This window comes from Salmo salar, chromosome ssa01 (assembly GCF_905237065.1).
Source record: "Salmo salar chromosome ssa01, Ssal_v3.1, whole genome shotgun sequence".
Classification (NCBI taxonomy): domain Eukaryota; kingdom Metazoa; phylum Chordata; class Actinopteri; order Salmoniformes; family Salmonidae; genus Salmo; species Salmo salar.
In genome coordinates, this window is record NC_059442.1 from 44,935,026 (window position 1) to 44,958,022 (window position 22,997).

Sequence of the window (22,997 nt, forward strand, 5' to 3'; positions counted from 1 at the left end):
GAGTGATTGTACATTATGCAGTTATCCACTGTGGGAGCTAGCTAGGTATGGTAACATCCTCCATGCTTGCACACTGCTATGCATATCTATGCTTTATGCTGTGTGTGTGTCTGTGCATGCCTGTGTGTAGTAGCCGGCGGATTAATAATATCCATGGATTGCTGTATCTGAGGCCTGGGACGGTAATATGCATCTGCATACCGTCTGTCTGTCTGTCTGTTGATTTTGGCCACCCAGTCCTGCTTACATAACATCACTTCACGCTCCGAATGGCCTGTTCTGATTGGTCAACAAGGACAGACCGTCTGTTCCAACCAGAGACAGAGTCTGGGGTGTCTCTCTACTCTCTCATCATCAGATTAAAGTGATAGTTCACCCCGAAACAAAACCCTGTCACAACTTTTCATTCCTCAAAAATTGTCTAAAGTCGAGTGCATATCCCACGCTATCTGCAAAATGAGAAGTCTGCAGTCTTCATACAAATATCGTTGTGAAATGATACTGAAGCAACCATGAAACCATCATCTATATGAAGCATCAGTTCTGTGTTTGTATGTTTTCTATTGAACACAACCACTGTACAGTTGGACCACCACAAGTTATATCAATAGAATAAGTCATTAGGCAGATGGGTGTTTTTGAATAAGACAGTAAACAGAAAAATAATTGAGAATACTGTATGTTTTCAAGTCATTAGATATATATATTTAAAAACAAATCAGTTAGATTGTGTATAGACTTGTTCTACAGACATTTTACAGAATTTTCTTTTATCTCTGGCAGACACAGCCAGAGCTCAAACAGTATAGAAATGTCCCAAACAAACAGAGAAAACAAAAAATGAACAATCATAAAAGCCTTAACATATCTGATGTTGGATTTGCAGAATACAGTCCAGGCATGGAATTAATAACAGTTCTGTTTTTTTTAGCACAGCTAAAAATATCAAACATGCTAACAGTCATCAATAACCCATATTAAAGTCAAAGGTAAAGATACTGGGCATCCCAAGTTGCACAGCGGTCTAAGCCACTGCATCGCAGTACTAGAGGCATTACTACAGACTCGTGTTCATTCCGGGCTGTGCCACAACCGGCCGTGGCCGAGAGACCCATAGGACGGCACACAATTGGCCCAGCGTCATCCAGGTTATGGAAGGGTTTGGCTGGTGGGACTTTACTTGGCTCATCGCGCTCTAGCGACTCCTTGTGGCGGGCAGGCTGACCCGGTTGCCAGTTGAACGGTGTTTCCTCCGACACATTGGTGCGGCTGTGTTTGATATTTTTAGCTGTGCTAAAAAAAACAGAACTGTCATTAATTCCATGCCTGGCTTCCGGGTTAAGCTGGCGGGTGTTAAGGAGCGATGTTAGGCGGGTCATGTTTCGGAGGACGCATGACTCCACCTTCGCCTCTCCCGAACCCATTGCAGCGATGACACAACATCTAAAGATACTGTAATAATAGCCAGACCTGGGCCATTTACACACATTTAATATATTAGAAATACTTGAGGTGCATTTGATTTAGCTTGTCCAGCACAATGGAGCCAATGGTATAGTCCCAAGTGCAAACTCTGCATGCTAGCCAAGCTAAATCAAGCGCACCTGAAGTATTTAAAACAAAACAAATGCATATTGGACCCAAATCTGACAGTAGCACGGACAGACAAAAATCTAAGACAGACACCAAGCCACTACTATAGCACTGCTGTGGACACAATCAAGTAACACATCGTCATAACCTGAATGACACACATGTTGTGTGGTGCTGCTCCCCAGGCTTTTAAGACCATGTTAGTACAGTACTTTACTGTCCTTTATCCTCCTATCCACTCCTCTATATCTCTCCACCTAATAACTAGTGATGGTCAGTCAGAGATAATAGTACTCTGAAATGTCAGGGATTTCACATATGGGCTCTGTTCCAATATCCACTTTAGCGTCTAGCCTACTACTTAGAATGAAGCAGTGTATTGAGCTAGCCTTCTCGTTGGGACGCTAATGTGGATAATGGAATTTAGCCATGGTTTGACACTGGTGTTAATGAATACAACACAGCCCTGTGGACTGTGTGCTAGACGTGCAGCAACATCGCTAGAAAGAGAAGCGTTGCAGTTTATCTCCGCATTACGACGATACGAAAGCCTTTCATGGTGAAATAGTTAGCCGTGAACACGATAAATGTTGTAACTTTAAACACAGGCAGTTAAATAAAAGTGCATTTTGAATGGCAGGTGTACACAGGGTGTGAGAGAGAGAACCCTCAGGTGTGTGTGCATGCGTGTGTAGAATGCAGAGTGTTGATGGTTCTATAGCCTGTTAAAGTGCTGTGTCTCAAATAACATTCAAAGTAATTTGGCCTGTGCATCCGTCTGCAATGTGCAGAAAATTCACAACACATCCAAACAATATGCACAAGAGTTCAAGTGACAGTTGACTAGATCTCAGGGCGGGTGACGTCACTGCACAATGGCTAGCTCTCAGTAGCTAGAATACATCGGCTGTGTTAACCCCCTCCTCCTCAAATACCCCTCTATGGTTTCAGTCAAAAATACTGTACGTCACACTGAACATAGAAAGGGGTGCTATAAGATAAGATCTCATATTGCTATGAAAAATAGATATGCATGTGATAAAAAATAAATCATAATTGGATATGCTGACGGTCGTGGCTGAGAGCTGAGGCTTTTCCATCAGAACCGAACAGACTGATAAGCCATGTGGATCTACTTCCTCCATCTCCTTTAAGAGGAACATGATTTACAGATCTGATTTGGCATATTCTGACCACAGCAGGTACAGTATCTATGGCTGCAATTACACAGGCAGCCCAATTCTGATCTTTTTCCAGTAATTGGTCTTTTGACCAACCTGATCAGCTCTTTTGCCAATAATTGGGCAAAATCTGCCTGATAGTCAACCGCCACACCCTCATCTCCTTCAGATTTGGCATAACTCTCAATATGGCAACATGATGTTGATCAGAACTGTCGATTTAGGAAACATGTTGAACTAAAAGCAAGGTGACGAGGGTGAGACCTGTTTTTCCAGGTAGCATAAACACTGACTAAGAATACATTTCTGCCAGCCAAATGCAGTTAGCCTCACCCTCTCTACATGGCCGTCACTATCTGGCCATCCTAGAGAGGACAGAAGTACAGCGCCATAAATCTGTGGCTAACTAACCCGTCACCCATACCCTAACCTTTACCCTAAAACCAACCTACTCTAAATTAAGACCAAATAGTTTAGAAGAAATGTATTCAACATTTGTGACGATATGTCCTCACCACCCCCCATATGTAGTAGGACTCCATTTTGACACCGCAAAAAACTGGCACCAATGTCAACTATAATATTTTTTTTTATTGCACCTTTCTTATACATTATATTAAAATGTGCAAATGAGGCAATATCATTAAATACGCTCATATTTTCCTATGCCGCAAATCCATTTTTCGGGACACTGGATTAAGTCAGCCTAAATATTTTGGTTTCATTTTGTTAAGCCACTTCAGGACCAGACTTACTCTGAGCAGATTGTGGATAAACACTTTTTTACATCTTTCTATGTGTAAAATGCTAAAGCACGTAACATTTTACAGAAATGTGTTGATGGGTGGGTCTGCAGAAATTTGGAGGAGTATTTGGATGTGCCCTCCCAGATGGGTGGGTCTGCAGAAATTTGGAGGAGTATTTGGATGTGCCCTCCCAGGCCCACCCATGCCTACGCCCCTGTATAGATATCTGAGAATATATCCATGGATAACCATACACAATTTGGTGAATGTAGATGCTTCTGAAGCTGAGGAAAATGAGTTGGGGTGTGGAAAGAGTCTGACTTTCTGGAAGTGGCCGTTAAAGACAAGTACACTGAATTTAGACTACCAAACGCAAAACACCTATTAAGACCCAATCACCATCTCTTCAAAGTAAGTTACTACATATGGTAAAGTTTGTTACATTCTTTATGAAACGGGCTTTTAAATGATGTGTTATTCAATGTAGTGAGCTTTGAAATTATGGATATATGTCCATTTTAAAGTGGTTAAAATCCATGAAATTTTTGACTGTACTATGATAAACTAAAGAAAATGTATATTTTCATAAAGATTTGGACATTTGTATGTTTACTTTTTGAAAATCCTAATATTAATTGACCAAAATACCAACAAATCTAAAAATGTATAGGTAGCTGCAAAACTGTCATTTCAGTCTGTGGTGGCTGGCCTTAAAATGTCTGCCCTGAAACAGTCATAGTGGAGACTCCATTTGCTGATCCACACTCCCAGCATCCCTAGAGCAGCCCAGAGGACTACAGTCAAGTAGTCTAAATTACAAACTGTCTCGCTGTTTAAAATGACAAGAGAGAGAGTGATAATAGAGAAGAGAAAACACTGTTAATTCACATGCATGTACAGTCTGTTGGTAGAAAAGGACTAAGACACTGCTGTGATTCCTTCAGTAGAAAAAAAGCTAAGAGGTCCGGTTCTGATTAACAGTCAGGGGAAAGGTTCCCTCTTAGAACCCCATAGAACCCATTCACACATATGCACACATTCTCTGATTAAAGGCATATAGACATCCTCATTAATATTTCTCATACATTGGCAACATAATAAATTGGATACATAAACCAAGGCTATGGCCGAAATGACACCCTATTCTTTTGACCAGAACCCTATGAGGTTATGGCCAAAGGTAGTCCACTAGGAATAGGATGTCAATTCAGATTTGCCCTGACCTTACATGTACTCCCTGAATGTAACTCTTCCATTCAGATCCATAAAGATATGTTCCTAGTTCATATTTCATGTTGTGATTCTGTTGTAATTAATAATCAAACCGCTTCATAATCATAGAGTCATATAGTTATATAGTTATATAGTCTGTCATCAGGGCAGCTGTTGATTAATGATGTCATACACCCTGTGCTGAAAGATGGCTGCCATTTGTTGTTGTAACCAGGTGGGTGTGGCTTGTGCTGAAGCTGGGTCAGGGGTCAGAGGTGAACATTTGTGACCTCTACTTGAGGTATTCTATAATAGCCACGTCACCTCTCCTAGGCTCTCCCCCTAGCCCATTCTGAAAAATACTTCCATTTTTGGTCATATACGGGAACATCGGCTCCCTCTCCCGTTCATCTGTGAAGTTGACGGGCAGTATCCTCTTGGGTGGGGTAAGCTCAGGGGTAGAGTTTAAGCCCAGATCGGTCGACAGTTTGCGTTTGATTGATGCGGCCCTCTGGAACTTGTCGTAGACCTCGACACTGAGGCGACGTCTGGTCTCCTTGAACTCTGCCGAGACATTAGCCGTCCACTCTGCTGCGTGAGCCCTGATCTCCCCTACCTAGAGACAGAAAGAAAGAGGATGGAGAGAGGAGGAGAGGAGGCAGACAGATGAGGAAGAGGGGGGAGAAGAGAAGGAGAGAGAGAGATGAGGGGGAGGGAGAAATGCTGTGTCAGACTGCTGTTCCCATCGTATCCAGGAAGTCACCTCAATTGCAATCTGGTTTCAGAGCTGGTCATGGGTGCACCTCAGCCACGCTCAAGGTCCTAAACGATATCATAACCACCATCGATAAGAGATATTACTGTGCAGCCGTATTCATCGACCTGTCTAAGGCTTTCGACTCTGTCAATCGCAACATTCTTATTGGCAGACTCAACAGCCTTGGTTTCTCAAATGATTGCCTCGCCTGGTTCACCAACTACTTCTCTGATAGAGTTCAGTATGTCAAATCGGAGGGCCTGTTGTCCAGACCTCTGGCAGTCTCTATGGGGGTGCCACAGGGTTCAATTCTCGGGCCGACTCTCTTCTCTGTATACATCAATGATGTTGCTCTTGCTGCTGGTGATTCTTTGATCTACCTCTACGCAGATGACACCATTCTGTATACCTCTGGCCCTTCTTTGGAAACTGTGTTAACTAACCTCCAGATGAGCTTCAACGCCATACAACTCTCCTTCCGTGGCCTCCAACTGCTCTTAAATGCAAGTAAAACTAAATGCATGCTCTTCAACCGATCGCTGCCCGCACCTGCCCGCCCGTCCAGCAACACTATTCTGGACGGTTCTGACTGAATATGTGGACAACTACAAATACCTAGGTGTCTGATTAGACTGTAAACTCGCCTTCCAGACTCACATTAAACATCTCCAATCCAAAATTAAATCTAGAATCAGCTTCTATTTCGCAACAAAGCATCCTTCACTCATGCTGCCAAACATACCCTCGTAAAACTGACCATCCTACCGATCCTTCGACTTCGGCGATGTCATTTACAAAATAGCCTCCAACACTCTACTCAACAAATTGGATGCAGTCTATCACAGTGCCATCCGTTTTGTCACCAAAGCCCCATATACTACCCACCACTGCGACCTGTACACTCTCATTGGCTGGCCCTCGCTTCATACTCGTCGCCAAACCCACTGGCTCCAGGTCATCTACAAGTCTCTGCTAGGTAAAGCCCCGCCTTATCTCAGCTCACTGGCCACCATAGCAGCACCCACCCGTAGCACGCGCTCCAGCAGGTATATCTCACTGGTCACCCCCAAAGCCAATTCTTCCTTTGTCCGCCTCTCCTTCCAGTTCTCTGCTGCCAATGACTGAAACGAACTGCAAAAATCACTAAAGCTGGAGACTCTTACCTCCCTCACTAGCTTTAAGCACCCTCTGTCAGAGCAGCTCACAGATCACTGCACCTGTACATAGCTCATCTGTAAATAGCCCATCCAATCTACCTCATCCCCATACTGTATTTCTTTATTTATCTTGCTCCTTTGCACCCCAGTATCTCTACTTGCACATTCATCTTCTGCACATTCTACAATTTCAGTGTTTAATTGCTATATTGTAATTACTTCGCCACCATGGCCTATTTATTGCCTTACCTCCCTTATCCTACCTCATTTGCACATGCTGTATATAGATTTTTCTCCTGTATTATTGATTGTATGTTTGTTTATTCCATGTGTAACTCTGTGTTGTTGTATGTGTCGAACTGCTTTGCTTTATCTTGGCCAGGTCGCAGTTGCAAATGAGAACTTGTTCTCAACTAGCCTACCTGGTTAAATAAAGGTGAAATAAATAAATAAAATAAACGTGTGTTCAATTACAGCAGCCTGGCCACACACACACCATGGCATTATCAACATATGTGATATCTTTAGTGGTTTAGAGGTTGTCAAACATAGAGAGTTATTGGGATGATAAAGTATTGATATAAAGATGCTCTGGGCGAACAAGACTTGAAAAAGAGAGCTGTGTAAGTGCAGAAGGTTTGCGCTCTGACAAATGCAAGTTATTCTATTCTACACACACATAGACTCTCTCTCGCTCTCTCTCTCTCTCACTCCCTGTATACTGTGTTACTGTACACTGTTGGGTTGGAGAGTGTCACTGGAAAGTCTCACAGTAATGTTCATCAGAGGATATAGGTAGTTGATTTGATTAGGAACATTGAATTTAATTGGAAAACATTTTTATCAAAGGAAAGAGGTAAGCCAGGGGAGAGAAGTCTGCAGAAGGTCGGAGCTCTGACAGGTTAGAGCTCTGACAAAATGTGTGGGTTTGGGTGGTAACTACCAAACTCTGGAACAAACACATTAAATAGAGTTCCATTGTGATAGACAGAGGAATATCATCTGTTCCATTACTGTTGTGTGTCATTACTGATGCCTCTGTGGTTCTTAATGAGATCATAGGACCAGAGCCCATTAGAGTGTAGAGTGTGAAAGGAGAGGAAAGACCATGCACACGCACACACAAATCCACACACAAATCCACACACACACACACACACACACACACACACACACACACACACACACACACACACACACACACACACACACACACACACACACACACACACACACACACACACACACACACACACACACACACACACAGGGCTGTTGGGGTGACGTTATTACCGTCACACCGGCGGTCACAAGTCCTGAAGGCAGTCAAATTCCACGTGACCGTTTAGTCACGGTAATTAGGCTTCTCCTAGCTCTGATGCTGCTGCCGGTCATTAGAAACCTACCAAACTTGCTAACTGCCTGGTAGTCAGCACTTTATTGTCCATCTAATCACTCTGACATCAATGCAAATGTGATCAAAATTCTAATCAAACACTTCATGAGAGCCCATGAGCTAATGTTGCGCAACATTTCTATAGGCTATGCAATTGCATGAGAAAACAGAATGATGGCCTCTACTAAAAAGAGGAGGATCCAGCAGCTTTCTATAGGCTAGGCCTACTATAATTATTTCTCAACTTTCCTAATATTAAGCACATTGCTTATATTTATAACAGGAGTATAACCTACCTGGCTGGCATGAAAATGAACCACAGGAAAAGCTTCCTCCATTTGCCATTTAAGTGCATAGATGACATGTATTTTTTCCTGCAGCCCCTGTTTTGATACAGGTGCATGATAATGGTCCATTTTAAATCAAAACAAATTTCACACATATATTATTTAGTATATGTAAAGACAAGATTAAATCAAGAATAGTCTGATCGGTAACAATATTAGCCTATCATAAGAAACAATAACATTTTTTTGCAACTTTTTCGAATCATAGTCGCACACCTCATGTAGACTAGCCCATAGGCTTATATGTTTTGATAATGTTTGTATCACAACTAAAGTGGCCAAATAACTTCTTAAAATTAAGCACATTAATCTGCTTTACAAGGGGTGTAGACCCTAACTGGCATACATAAGCAGCACGTGAGTTTAAAGTTTGGGGAAGATAATTTTCACCATAAAAATTAACCTTTATAATAAAAGCATTACATGCAAAATTGCATTTGCTGTCACTTTTGATAATGGTGTTTTCCTGCTAATGGAACATTTGCTGTGGTTATAATGTGAAGAAATAGTCTCACAGTTTATCAACATTTTAAGCTAAACGTTCTGATCTGATGTGTCTGCCACACTGCTTAAAAAAGGTTTTTGATGCTTGCTAGTGGTTGTATTAATTTGGGATCTATCGCATCCCACAACTGTCCCCGACTATGTTTGGAATATTTATTTCTCGCACAGAATAAAATAGGTTGACTTTGTACTATGGGGAATTGTATATTGACATAGGCTAGTGCTTTTGCTGTTTGTTAGGCCTACTCATCTTGTTGGCTGATGAAAAGTAAATGTGGATAGTTCTTTCAATATCTTCAATATGCACCACAGAATTGGATAACGGTTGCATCCCCCCAGTTGCATCCCCTATGTGTCTGTCTTCACTTGTAGCCTGTGAGAAAGACCCGATCACGTGTTGGAGCGCAATGTGTACCATGGCGCCGAAGAGGATGGCTGACGTTTTACATGCTCCTAACCTGTTAGGGCTAGGGGGCAGTATTGACACGGCTGGATAAAAAACATACCCGATTTAATCTGGTTACCACTCCTACCCAGTAACTAGAATATGCATATACTTATTACATATGGATAGAAAACACCCTAAATTTTCTAAAACTGTTTGAATGGTGTCTGTGAGTATAACAGAACTCAAATGGCAGGTCAAAACCTGAGAGATTCCTTTACAGGAAGTGGCCTGTCTGACCATTTCTTGAACTTCTTTTCCATCTCTATCATTTACTAAGGATCTCTGCTCTAACGTGACACTTCCCACGTCGTCCATAGGCGCTCAGAGCCCGGGAAAAAACAGAATGTCGTCATTCCAGCCCCAGGCTGAAACACATTATCGCCTTTCTCAAGTGGCCGATCAAGGGACACTGGGCTTATGCGCGTGACCCCGACCGCCCCCGCCTTTGTGATTTTTTCCTCTGTTTGCCGAAAAGGAGATTCCCTGTCGGAATATTATCGCTTTTCTACGAGAAAAATGGCGTAAAAATTGATTTTAAACAGCGGTTGACATGCTTCGAAGTACGGTAATGGAATATTTAGAATTTTATTGTCACGAATTGCGCCATGCGCACGACACTTCTTTACCATTTCGGATAGTGTCTGGAACGCACGAACAAAACGCCGCTATTCGGATATAACGATGGATTATTTTGGACCAAACCAACATTTGTTATTGAAGTAGACGTCCTGGGAGTGCATTCTGACGAAGACAACAAAAGGTAATCAAACTTTTATAATAGTAAATATGATTATGGTGAGTGCTAAACTTGCCGGGTGTCTAAATAGCGAGCCCGTGATGCCTGGGCTATGTACTTAGAATATTGCAAAATGTGCTTTCACCAAAAAGCTATTTTAAAATCGGACATATCGAGTGCATAGAGGAGTAATGTATCTATAATTCTTAAAAGAATTGTTATGCTTTTTGTGAACGTTTATCGTGAGTAATTTAGTAAAATGTTAGCGAATTCCCCGGAAGTTTGCGGGGGGTATGCTAGTTCTGAACGTCACATGCTAATGTAAAAAGCTGGTTTTTGATATAAATATGAACTTGATTGAACAAAACATGCATGTATTGTATAACATAATGTCCTAGGGTTGTCATCTGATGAAGATCATCAAAGGTGAGTGCTGCATTTAGCTGTCTTCTGGGTTTTGGGGACATTATATGCTGGCTTGAAAAATGGGTGTCTGATTATTTCTGGCTTGGTACTCTGCTGACATAATCTAATGTTTTGCTTTCGTTGTAAAGCCTTTTTGAAATCGGACAGTGTGGTTAGATTAACGAGAGTCTTGTCTTTAAATAGCTGTAAAATAGTCATATGTTTGAGAAATTGAAGTAATAGGATTTTTAAGATTTTGAAAATCGCGCCACAGGCTGCAAGTCGCTGTTACGTAGGTGGGACGCCAGCGTCCCACGTTGGAGCGCAATGTGTACCATGGCGCCGAAGAGGATGGCTGACGTTTTACATGCTCCTAACCAACTGCGCTTTTTGTTAGTTTTTTGTGTTGTTGTAACTTAGTTTTTAACTTAGTTTGTATAGAATGTTGCTGCTACCGTCTCTTATGACCTAAAATAACTTCTGGACATCAGAACAGCGAGTACTCACCTCGAACTGGAAGAAGCTTTTTCCTTTAATGAGTCCGACGAGAGGTATATACTGCTTTCCCGGGAAAACCCCAAATCCCTGTCATTTGCGTGAAGAATAGAGGAAAAGGGGGCGCAGGTCAGGCTGCCTCCTGAGAATCCGTAGGCAAACGAATAAACTCCCAATGCCGTCCGTTCTACAGGCTAACATGCAATCATTGGAAAATAAAATTGATGACCTACGATTAGGATTATCCTACCAACGGGACATTAAAATCTGTAATATCTTATGTTTCACCGATCGTAGCTGAACGACGACACGGAAAATATAGAGCTGGCGGGATTTTCCATGCACCGGCAGAACAGAGACGAAGCTACGTCTGGTAAAACAAGGGGTGGGGGTATGTGTCTATTTGTCAATAACAGCTGGTGCGCGATGTCTAATATTAAAGAAGTCTCGAGGTATTGCTCGCCTGAGGTAGAGTACCTTATGATACGATGTACACCACAATATCTACAAAGAGAGTTCTCATCTATATTATTCGTAGCCTTCTATTTATCATCACAGACCGATGCTGGCACTAAGACAGCACTCAACCAGCTCTATAAGGCCATAAGCAAACAAGAAAATGCTCATCCAGAAGTGGAGCTCCTAGTGGCCGGGGACTTTAATGCAGGCAAACTTAAATCAGTTTTACCAAATTTTTACCAGCATGTCACATGTGCAACCAGAGGGAAAAAAACTCTAGACCACCTTTACTCCACATACAGAGATGCATAAAAAGCTCTCCCCCACCCTCCATTTGGCAAATCTGACCATAATTCTATCCTCCTGATTCCTGCTTACAAGCAAAAACGAAAGCAGGAAGTACCAGTAACTCACTCAATATGGAAGTGGTCAGATGACGCGGATGCTACGCTACAGGACTGTTTTGCTAGCACAGACTGGAATATGTTCCAGGATTCATCCAATGGCATTGAGGAGTATACCACCTCAGTCATCGGCTTCATCAATAAGTGCATTGACGAAGTCGTCCCCTCAGTGACCGTACGTACATATTCGACCAGAAGCCATGTATTTCAGGCAACATCCGCATCGAGCTAAAGGCTAGAGCTGCCGCTTTCAAGGAGCGGGACACTAATCCGGACGCTTAAAAGAAATCACACTACACCCTCAGACGAACCATCAAACAAGCAAAGCATCAATAAAATATTAAGATTGAATCCTACTACACCGGCTCTGACGCTCGTCGAATGTGGCAGGGCTTGAAAACTATTACAGACTACAAAGGGAAACCCAGACATGAGCTGCCCAGTGACGCGAGTCTACCAGACGAGATAAATGCCTTTTATGCTCGCTTCGAGGCAAGAAACACTGAAGCATGCACGAGAGCTGTTCTGGATGACTGTGTGATAAAGCTCTCGGTAGCCGATGTGAGCAAGACCTTTAAACAGGTCAACATTCACAAAGCCGCTGGGCCAGACGGATTACCAGGACGTTTACTCAAAGCATGCGCAGACCAGCTGGCAAGTGTCTTCACTGACATTTTCAACCTGTCCCTGACCGAGTCTGTAAAACATACGTGTTTCAAGCAGACCACCATAGTCCCTGTGCCCAAGGAAGCGAATGTAACTTGCCTAAATGATTACCGCCCCGTAGCACTCACGTTGGTAGCCATGAAATGCTTTGAAAGGCTGGTCATGGCTCACATCAACAACATCCTCCCATATACCCTAAACCCACTCCAATTCACATACCGCTCCAACAAGCTTCCTGCCATCCAGGACCTATATAATAGGTGGTGTCAGAGGAAAGCCCATAACATTGTTGGAGACTCCAGTCACCCAAGTCATAGACTGTTTTCTATGCTACTGCATGGTAAGCGGTAGGTATTGCCCGGAGCGCCAAGTCTAGGACCAAAAGGCTCCTTAACAGCTTCTACCCCCAAGCCATAAGTCTGCTGAACAATTAATCAAATGGCCACCGTACTATTTACATTGATCCCTCCCCCCTCCATTTGTTTTGTACAGTGCTGCTACTCGCTGTTTATTATCTATGCGTAGTCACTTCATCCCTACCTACATGTACAAATGACCTCAACTAACATGTACCCCCACACACTGACTCGGTACCGGTACCCCCTGTATATACCTCATCATTGCTTGTCAAATTGTGAATGAGAGACTGATGTAGTGTGTACAGCCTGCGCAAAAAAACAAAGCAGAGCTCATGCCTTTCAAGCAACTTTTTTCAAATCATCATTAGAGTCTCATCATGCAGCCTTACAATGTATTAAAAATCAAAACATATAGCTCAACGTTTGTAGAACAAATAAAGTTACATTAATAACTCTAAATTAAGCATATAGGAATACCTATTTATTTGTTAACCGCTCAACACAGAATAGCCACATGTGTGCACTCCCTCAAATCGTTTGGATAAAATGTCCTTTCTATTTTATTCAGCTTTGATCAGTTGCATTCTTCATACTATAAAATAATATAAAATAATTCCACGGAATTCTAAGCAAATCTTGTCTGCTAAATGAACTAGTGTAACCCACAGCCATTTGGCATAGCCAGATCAGGACCTAACATAAGGACAACTCAGAGTATACTATTATGTTCTTCTGAAATAGACAACATTTTCTTCGAATCATGCTTCTTTAGTTAGACCTGTCTAAAATAAATCATGGATTTATTGTTAAGGTGTAGGCTATATTATATGGATTTATTAGACTTTTTAAAATATAGATGTTCCGAAGGTCTATATCAGTGGCTTGTATTCTATGTGTGGAAGCCAGGAGATGCTAAATGTGTTTGTTAATTAACGGTCAATTACCGTGAGACCAACAGTTATTTGCTTGACAATCACCGGCTGACGAAATTTCGTGACTGCCACAGCCCTATGCACGAACACACAACCATGTACACGCACACACACACAAACACACACGTCTGACTATCATAGACGGAAGCGTGATGTCACTTGTGGAGTGATGACACTGCGTTAATAGCAGGATGTCAACGTGATAACTCTGAGGGGGCAGTAAGGATTCTCTTTCTCTCTCTCTGTCCTCTTTCTTTCTCTCTCTCTTTCTGTATAATGTGTTACTGTACACTCTGTCGAGCTGGAGAGTGTCACTGGAGAGTCTCACAGTAATGTCTATCAGAGGATATAGGTAGTTGATTTAATTAGGGATGGTGATGAGGTAGCCATGACTGCGACTTCAAAATCAGAGTCAGCCCGTTCCCAAATAGGACAATTCCTCTTGGTTTAACGGTCAAGACGATGATTTCTCCCATGGGGCCGAGACCCGGGTTCAGATCCTTTGTGTGTGTGTGTGTGTGTGTGTGTGTGTGTGTGTGTGTGTGTGTGTGTGTGTGTGTGTGTGTGTGTGTGTGTGTGTGTGTGTGTGTGTAGATAGATAGATAGATAGATAGATAGATAGATAGATAGATAGATAGATAGATAGATAGATAGATAGATAGATAGATAGATAGATAGATAGATAGATAGATAGATAGATAGATAGATAGATAGATAGATAGATAGATAGATAGATAGATAGATAGATAGATAGATAGATAGATAGATAGATAGATAGATAGATAGATAGATAGATAGATAGATAGATAGATAGATAGATAGATAGATAGATAGATAGATAGATAGATAGATACCTCCTCTTTGGTCTTCTTAGAGATGACTCTGAGCCAGTCTCCTATCATACTGAGAACAGCAGCAAAGTACGCCAGCCCCACCAGGATCCAGAACCACACCACAGGCTTGTAGTAGTCCAGATACTCAATCTCTGATCCACCTGGAGAGGACACAAACACACACGAAACACACAGAAACACACAGACACAAACACACACACAAACACACACACACACACACACACACACACACACACACACACACACACACACACACACACACACACACACACACACACACACACACACAAACCCTTACTTTCTCTCTTTATCTCTCCGTCTAACCAGGTCCTTGTTCTAGTTCTGACCCTGCAGTAAATTCTATCTATGTTCTGTCTCCGTCCCTACTTCCCTGAGTGATTGGGGAAAGTGGGACAGAGGCAGGACACTTTTCTCACTGATAGCTGCGGTTAAATCATTCCTTCTATACGGTCTCTCCCTTCTTACTGTAGCTCACTTCATGTGTGCCGACTGCTGCAGCCTTCAACTGGTCTCTAGAAGATATTCATATCTTCATGAAACAAATCTGTGTAAATAAAGAATTACTAAAAAAGTGTGTGTGTGCGCGTGCGTACATGTACTTAAGCATACACATTTCAAGTTAGGACTTGAATGACGATCTTTGTGATAATTTACCTGCGACAAAGTCCCCAAAACCAATGGTTGTCAAGGTGATAACGACAAAGTAAAGGGACTCCAGAGCGCTCCAGCCCTCAATGTGTTTAAAGATGGCCGCCGGCAGCGCCACGAAGAGCAGACAGCCGAACAGGATGAAGAGAACGGTGGAGATGACGCGGATCTTAGTCTGACTAACATCCCACTGCTACAGTGGGAGGGCGGGAGAAAGGGAAAGAGAGATCTTTATTAATACAGTATTTAACCCTAATTTCACCATGTAAATTCCAAGGTTATTATAGTTTTGTGTTTATCTGAAATTCAGTTTAGTTTCAGTTAGTTTTCAGATCCACTAGTTTTTATTTAGTTGAAGTTTCATAAAAACATTTCTCTTTGGTTTGTTATATTATTTAGTTTCAGTTTTAGTTTTAGTGTTAGGGACAGAAAGAAGCCTATGCGGGGGAGGCTAGGAGACAACTATGTATTGTACAGTATAAGTTTGGTGTTTTTGTGAATGTCAATTCTTGCCATTGTGAGGCACTAATGCATAACGTGATGGGTCAGGTTTAAAGGTATACTCAGCCAGATGAATGTAGATGCATGAAGTAAACAGTAGTATTGGGTCAATTTCTGCAACAACCAGGAGCGTTGAAACTTCTCCACTGTTTTGGTCCCGTAGCTACCACCTTGTAGCAGTGTGAAGCGCACCCGTGCACATGCGCAAAACTCTATGTGACTGTATGCTTGTGGCAACATCATCTCGCTGAGTCTACTTTTAAATTATAAAGTAAATCTCAATGTGACCTGCCAGATTCCGAAGCCTGAAAATCCCATTAGAAAAAAATCTTGAAAACTCCATTAGATTTTATTTATTTTTTACAACTGCACATAATTCATTATGCTTTTATTTTAGATAGTTTTGGAGTCAAATAGTTTCAGTATAGTTTCAGTTTTTCAAACGGGTTTGTTAATGACTTTATTTCAGTTTACAAAATGTTTTTTTTTATGTTTAAGTTTAAGTTAAAAAAATGTTTTACTATAATAACCTTGGTGAGTTGACTGAGACCACATTTCTTATATACAGCAACGACTTGGGGAAGAGTTGCCAGGTTAGCCAACTGGAATCTAGGGAGGATTAGGAGGTGGCCATGATGAACGGTATGAGGGGCAGATTGGACCATAGGAAGTGAATAGCTACTGTATTCTCAATGCACCAGACCTCTCTTCCAATTATTCCTGGCAATACACTAGGGTGTTATTAACTGTAATGAACTGTCATTTCACAACCTTCATCTGGGTTAGACTGATAGACAGGCCTCTACTCTTCTGGGATAAAGAAGTAATTAAGAGTGGCCTCACACATGTAAGGATGCACACACACACACACACACACACACCTCCTCTACATGGACTCACCACGAACATCTTCTCGACCCTGGCGGTGGCCTTCCCAAAGATTGTTCCCAGTTGGTCTCCTACTCCAGCCAGTAGGAAGCCAAACAGAGGGATCCCCAGCAAGGCATAAATTATACAGAAGATACGCCCTCCCTCCGTATGAGGGGAGATGTTCCCAAAACCTGGAGGGACGGAAGAAAAAAGGCCTCTTAAAAAAGAACACTTTGCCATTTTAAAGCAAATTTCCTGCAATTATACATTTTGCCATGACGCTGAGAGAAAATGCTGCAGTTTTAAAGTAACTGTCCAGTGAAAAACTAACTTTTAAAAGTTCATATTCTGTTAACTCATACCCAAATAATATTGTTGACTGATTCTATACTTATATTTGTGGCCAAAGCATAAATTGGAGAAAAAACATCTAAAAAAAACCCGCCTCAAACAGACCGTTTCAGAAATGCTTGCTATTTCCTCATTGAGGATGATGTCATCCTCCTGAAGAGGATGAGCTGGCCAGTCAGCAGACTACTCGCATGAATATTTTTAATGACCAGTATACAGTGCCTTGCAAAAGTATTCATCCCCCTTGGCGTTTTTCCTATTTTGTTGCATTACAACCTGTAATTGAATTGGATTTCATGTAATGGACATACACAAAATAGTCCAAATTGGTGAAGTGAAATTAAAAAAATAACTTGTGTAAAAAAATTCATTAAAATTAAAAACGGAAAAGTGGTGCGTGCATATGTATTCACCCCCTTTGCTATGAAGCCCCTAAATAAGATCTGGTGCAACCAATTACTTTCAGAAGTCACATAATTTGTTAAATAAAGTCTACCTGTGTACAATCTAAGTGTCAAATGATCTGTCACATGATCTCAGTATATATACACCTGTTCTGAAAGGCCCCATAGCCTGCAACACCACTAAGCAAGGGGTACCACCAAGCAAGCGGCACCATGAAGACCAAGGAGCTCTCCAAACAGGTCAGGGACAAAGTTGTGGAGAAGTACAGATCAGGGCTGGGTTATAAAAAAATATCAGGAGCTTTGAACATCCCACGGAGCACCATTAAATCCATTGTTAAAAAAATGGAAAGAATATGGCACAATAAACCTGCCAAGAGAGGGCCGCCCACCAAAACTCACGGACCAGGCAAGGAGGGCATTAATCAGAGAGGCAATAAAGAGACCAAAAATAACCCAGAAGGAGCTGCAAATCTCCACAGTGGAGATTGGCGTATCTGTCCATAGGATCACTTTAAGCCGTTCACTCCACAGAGCTGGGCTTTACAGAAGAGTAGCCAGAAAAAAAGCCATTGCTTGAAGAACAAAATAAGCAAACACATTTGGTGTTCACCAAAAGGCATGTGGGAGACTCTCCAAATATATGGAAGAAGGTACTCTGGTCAGATGAGACTAAAATGTAGCTTTTGGCCATCAAGGAAAACGCTATGTCTGGCGCAAACCCAAGCATGATGGTGGCAGCATCATGCTGTGGGGATGTTTTTCATTGGCAGGGAGTTCGAAATTGGTCAGAATTGAAGGAATGATGGATGGCGCTAAATGCACGGAAATTCTTGAGGGAAACCTGTTTCAGTCTTCCAGAGATTTGAGACTGGGACGGAGGTTCACCTTCCAGCAGGACAATGACCCTAAGCATACTGCTAAAGCAACACTTGGTTTAGCATTGTAATGTCGACTGTACTGAGAGGTTAAATTAGATTTCGTACACATCATACTACACACACACACACACACACACACACACACACAAACACAGCACACACACACACACCCTTACCGATGGTAGTGATGACGGTCCCCGCGAAGAAGAAGGAGGAGCTTAGGTCCCAGAGACTGCTGTGATTGGTCAGAGTCCCTGCTGGGTTCACCCCTGAACGGATCGCTGACACCACTTGCTGTGGATGACACACACACATAAGCCATGTGTGAAAATTTTACGTTTTTTTGTCTGTGAAATTTCGAAAATTGAGTATGCCCGAATGTTATACTCATTTTGGTTTTTGATCTAATAGAATTTGCTGCATGCGAGAGGAAGGGAATTATTTTATCAGACCCAAGTGTGTTTCACAACAGTTGGTAATAAGCTGAGGGGCACACTGTACCAAAACGGATGAATGGCAGGTAACAACAACATTGTGCATAAGATGATGAATTCTCAGTATGGGTGAGCCTAGTATGTTTAAGTGATAATGCCTGAGAACCCGGTGTTTGGAGGATATATTGGCACGGGTGTTGTTATATTGGCAAACTGTGCCAATATATCCTCCAAATACCAGCATGGAGGGCATTATCACTTTTATACAATGGGTTACCAACATATTCAAATAATGATTGACATATTTTAATTCTAAATGTTATTTGATTAATTAATTCATACTATTTCATCCTTCCACAAGATATTGTCCCGAAACAAATCTAGGGTTGCTACGGCTGGTCGTTCGTTCTATTGGCTCGGTTGCCAGAGACGCGACACAGTCGTTTAGTCTTTTTGTTCTGTATCTATTTGGCCATCTATTCGTTCTTTACCATTAGGCCTCACTCCCTCCTATCTGAGATACCTACTGCAGCCCTCATCCTCCACATACAACACCCGTTTTGCCAGTCACATTCTGTTATAGGTCTCCAAAGCACACACATCCCTGGGTCGCTCCTCTTTTCAGGTCGCTGCAGCTAGTGACTGGAACGAGCTGCAACAAACTCTCAAACTGGACAGTTTTATCTCAATCTCTTCTTTCAAAGACTCAATCATGGACACTCTTACTGACAGTTGTGACTGCTTTGTGTGATGTATTGTTGTCTCTACTTTCTTGACTTTTGTGCTGTTGACTGTGCCCAATAATGTTTGTACCATGTTTTGTGCTGCTACCATGTTGTATTTCTACCATGATGTTGTTATGTTGCTACCATGGTGTGTTGTCATGTGTTGTTGCCTTGCTATGTTGTTGTCTTAGGTCTCTCTTTATGTACTGTAATTTCCAGACTATTAAGCGCACCTGAATATAAGCCGCACCCACTGAATTAAAAAATATATATTATTTTGAACATAAATAAGCCGCAGGTGCCTACCGGTACATTGAAACAAATGAACTTTACACAGGCTTTAACGAAACACGGCTTGTAACAAAAATAAATAGGCTTTAACGAAACACAGCTTGTAACAAAAATAAATAGGCTTTAACGAAACACGGCTTGTAACAAAAAATAAAAAATTAGCAGTAAGCTTTAGTTGTCTTTTTGCACTGAGTCAATTCCTCACGCTGCTGTTTCCAACGTCTTATCATCGACTCATTAAGACCAAGCTCCTGTGCAGCAGCTCTATTTCCTTTTCCAACAGCCAGATCAATCGCCTTCAACTTGAAAGCTGCATCATATGCATTTCTCTGTGTCTTTGCCATGATGAGGGTGACAAAATGACTACCGTAATCAGAATGATGGGAAGTTTGAGAGCGCTCGATTTAATCTAAACAGTAAACAAAAAAGTTGTTTGATCTTAACCCGTTCGGCAATTTCATTGGTCTAATGAAAGCTTCATGCCGCCAAAAAACTGAGCACGTCAAATAATGTTTTTTTGGAAGAAAAAAAATTGAAAGTGGGAAAAATCCATAAATTAGCCGCGTCATTGTTTAAGCCGCGAGGTTCAAAGCCTGGGAAAAAAGTTGCGGTTTATAGTCCGGAATTTACGGTAGTGTAGTGTTGTGTTGTGTTGTCTCTCTTGTTGTGATGTGTGTTTTGTCCTATATTTATATTGTATTTATTTATTTATTTTAATCCCAAGGCCCTGTCCCCGCAGAAGGTCTTTTGCCTTTAGGCCGTCATTGTAAATAAGAATTTGTTCTTAACTGACTTGCCTAGTTAAATAAAGGTTAAATATAAAAAATACAAATCTATGGACATGACACAGTTGTTTGTTCTAAATGTTCCATTGCCAAACTGGCTGGCAACGTTCTTATCCCTTGCTTGCTAGTTAGCCAACTACGGCGAACTTACAGTTACGTCAAACAGTGCAGACAGAATAACAACAGTAGTTGCATTTGTTTAAGCTGTTTTCTAGTGACATTTATTTCGATACATCCATAACAATGCGCTAATGAGGCACGATTTCGCCTGGCATAGAAAATGTGCTCTCTCGTTAGGACACTGTTGTTCAGAGGAGCTAGCCAACAACACAGCTAACACAATCACTTCAAACTGAAGATGGAAAGACTGCTAACTCACTGCACTTTGTTTCGTTTTACCCTTTTTCAATTGACATCTCTTTGTATATATCCATAAATTCTTGATTTCGACTGGCTGAGAAATGCTGCCTGCCTCTCTCTCTCGCCCGGAGTCCCAACCCTACACGTTCATTACTATGGGACAGTTGGAGATCGACTTTGAATATTGAAACAATGTTGCAAATGTTGGAGAGACAGACAGCAAGGTTTATACAAAAAAATAAATGCAAGATAATGTCTAGATGCGTTTTATAGTTGAGATCAAGTTTATAACTTTCCTGCCTGGGCTGATGAGACAGTAGATTGCGCAGTCAGATGGAACAGAGGAAATAGGCAATTTAACGTCATAGATTTAGCCAGTGGAAACTTGTGGAATAGACACCGGCTGGAATGCACTTATAACCAATCAGCATTCAGGATTAGACCCACCTATTGTATAATGATGTTTACTGCACACATTTTTATTAAACAGTCAAATCTAAATAGTATGTAGTATGTTCAGTACACAGCATGTTGTTTTGTTAGTAGTAGGCAAAACAGATTTCAGACATGGCCATTCACACACACACACACACACACACACACACACACACACACACACACACACACACCAGACACACACACATTTGACTTCACACAACAGACAGGGTTGGGTTAGATTGTTGACAACATGTGAACTATATTTTATCTCCAATGTTTATTTAAAACATAAATACATTTGCACAATGAGCACTTGCTGTCTCTCAAATACATCGTTACAGTTTTTGGGTAGCTAGCAAATTTTTTGCCATATTAGCATTTATATGAAATCACCAGTAGTTCATATCTCATGCTGAGATCATTATGAGGGATGTTTTCTGATGCAACACCAGCATCGACAGCTGAGATACATTCTCAATGAGTCACTCTGGCTATAAACATGATCCTACACACACACATGCTCACACAAGTCTGCACAAAAGTGCAGAAGGTGTACAGAGAAAGCGGTGAAAGCGAGGGAGGAGAAAGCTCTGCTTTGAAGAGATACGGGAGTCCTTCCATGTGCACATGCGCAAACACACATAGTAACAATGTTACCTTGACCAATTCCTCCAGATGGCTGTGGTTGACACAGGTGTGTGTGGAGAGGAACTCTAGTTTCTGATTCAAGATGGCCAGGCGCTGAGCACTAGAGCAAGAGAGAGAGAGAGAGACAGAGAGAGAGAGAGAAGGAAGACAGGATGAGAAAGAGATAAGGGGGGGGGATCTAGGAGAGACCACGGCTGGTTATCTCACAGGTTAGTTGTCACAGTGCTTATTACTCCCAATCTGGAGGGTGGCATGTGTAATCATTTTAAGATTAAAAAGTATGAATTCTTTTAAAGAACTCAGCCACCTGGTCAATTAATGTTAGCATGACAAAATATAGTGTTTTTCATAGGTGACAGTAAAAAATACGTGTTTTCTTGGTATTTTCTTTTGAAATGTTTGAATTACGTGAGTATAAATGAAGAAATATGTTTGTTGAAATCAGGAAAGGGAGAGCTACATTTCAAACCTATTTCTGAGTTGCTACAGTAGGTCAATCCATGTGGTAACTAGCATCTTAATGAGCATTGGGGGGATGGCAGGGGTTGGGGATGGTTGTCACTATGTTGGGCTCCAGGGTGGCGCAGCGGTGTAAGGCACTGCATCTCAGTGCTAGAGGTGTCACTACAGACCCTGGTTCGATTCCAGGCTGTATCATAACCGGCCGTCATTGGGAGTCCCATAGGGCCCAGCGTCGTCCGGGTTAGGGTTTGGCCGGGGTAGGCCGTCATTGTAAATAAGCATTTTTCTTAACTGACTTGCAAAGTTATCTGGGTTTGTTGCCTCACACACACATTTTGCTGTCAAACACCCGCACATGTACACAGGCATGTGCAAACACGCATACACACACAAATCTACTCAAAATGTCATATGTTGTTCTCACGGTATAAAATGCTGAATTTTGTTAGCAATATTGTTTGATCAAAGAAAGGCTTGGCTATTTCTAAGACTCGGTTTGCTATATTGCTTCACTTTCTGTTACAAAA

The 22,997-nt window shown here is 41.7% G+C and overlaps 1 protein-coding gene across 1 annotated transcript in view; it reads right to left on the reverse strand.

The window, feature by feature from the left end:
- Positions 1-3,345: 3,345 nt before the first annotated feature.
- Positions 3,346-22,997, reverse strand: part of LOC106603213 (potassium channel subfamily K member 2) — a 20,186-nt gene continuing 534 nt past the window's right edge. The window contains exons 2-7 of the mRNA XM_014196579.2: positions 22,018-22,108; positions 18,504-18,621; positions 16,722-16,882; positions 15,327-15,513; positions 14,652-14,791; positions 3,346-5,348 (exon numbers count right to left, since the gene is read on the reverse strand). Coding sequence (XP_014052054.1) covers positions 5,025-5,348; positions 14,652-14,791; positions 15,327-15,513; positions 16,722-16,882; positions 18,504-18,621; positions 22,018-22,108 — 1,021 coding nt within the window. The 3' untranslated portion in view covers positions 3,346-5,024. The remainder of the gene's footprint in view (positions 5,349-14,651; positions 14,792-15,326; positions 15,514-16,721; positions 16,883-18,503; positions 18,622-22,017; positions 22,109-22,997) is intronic.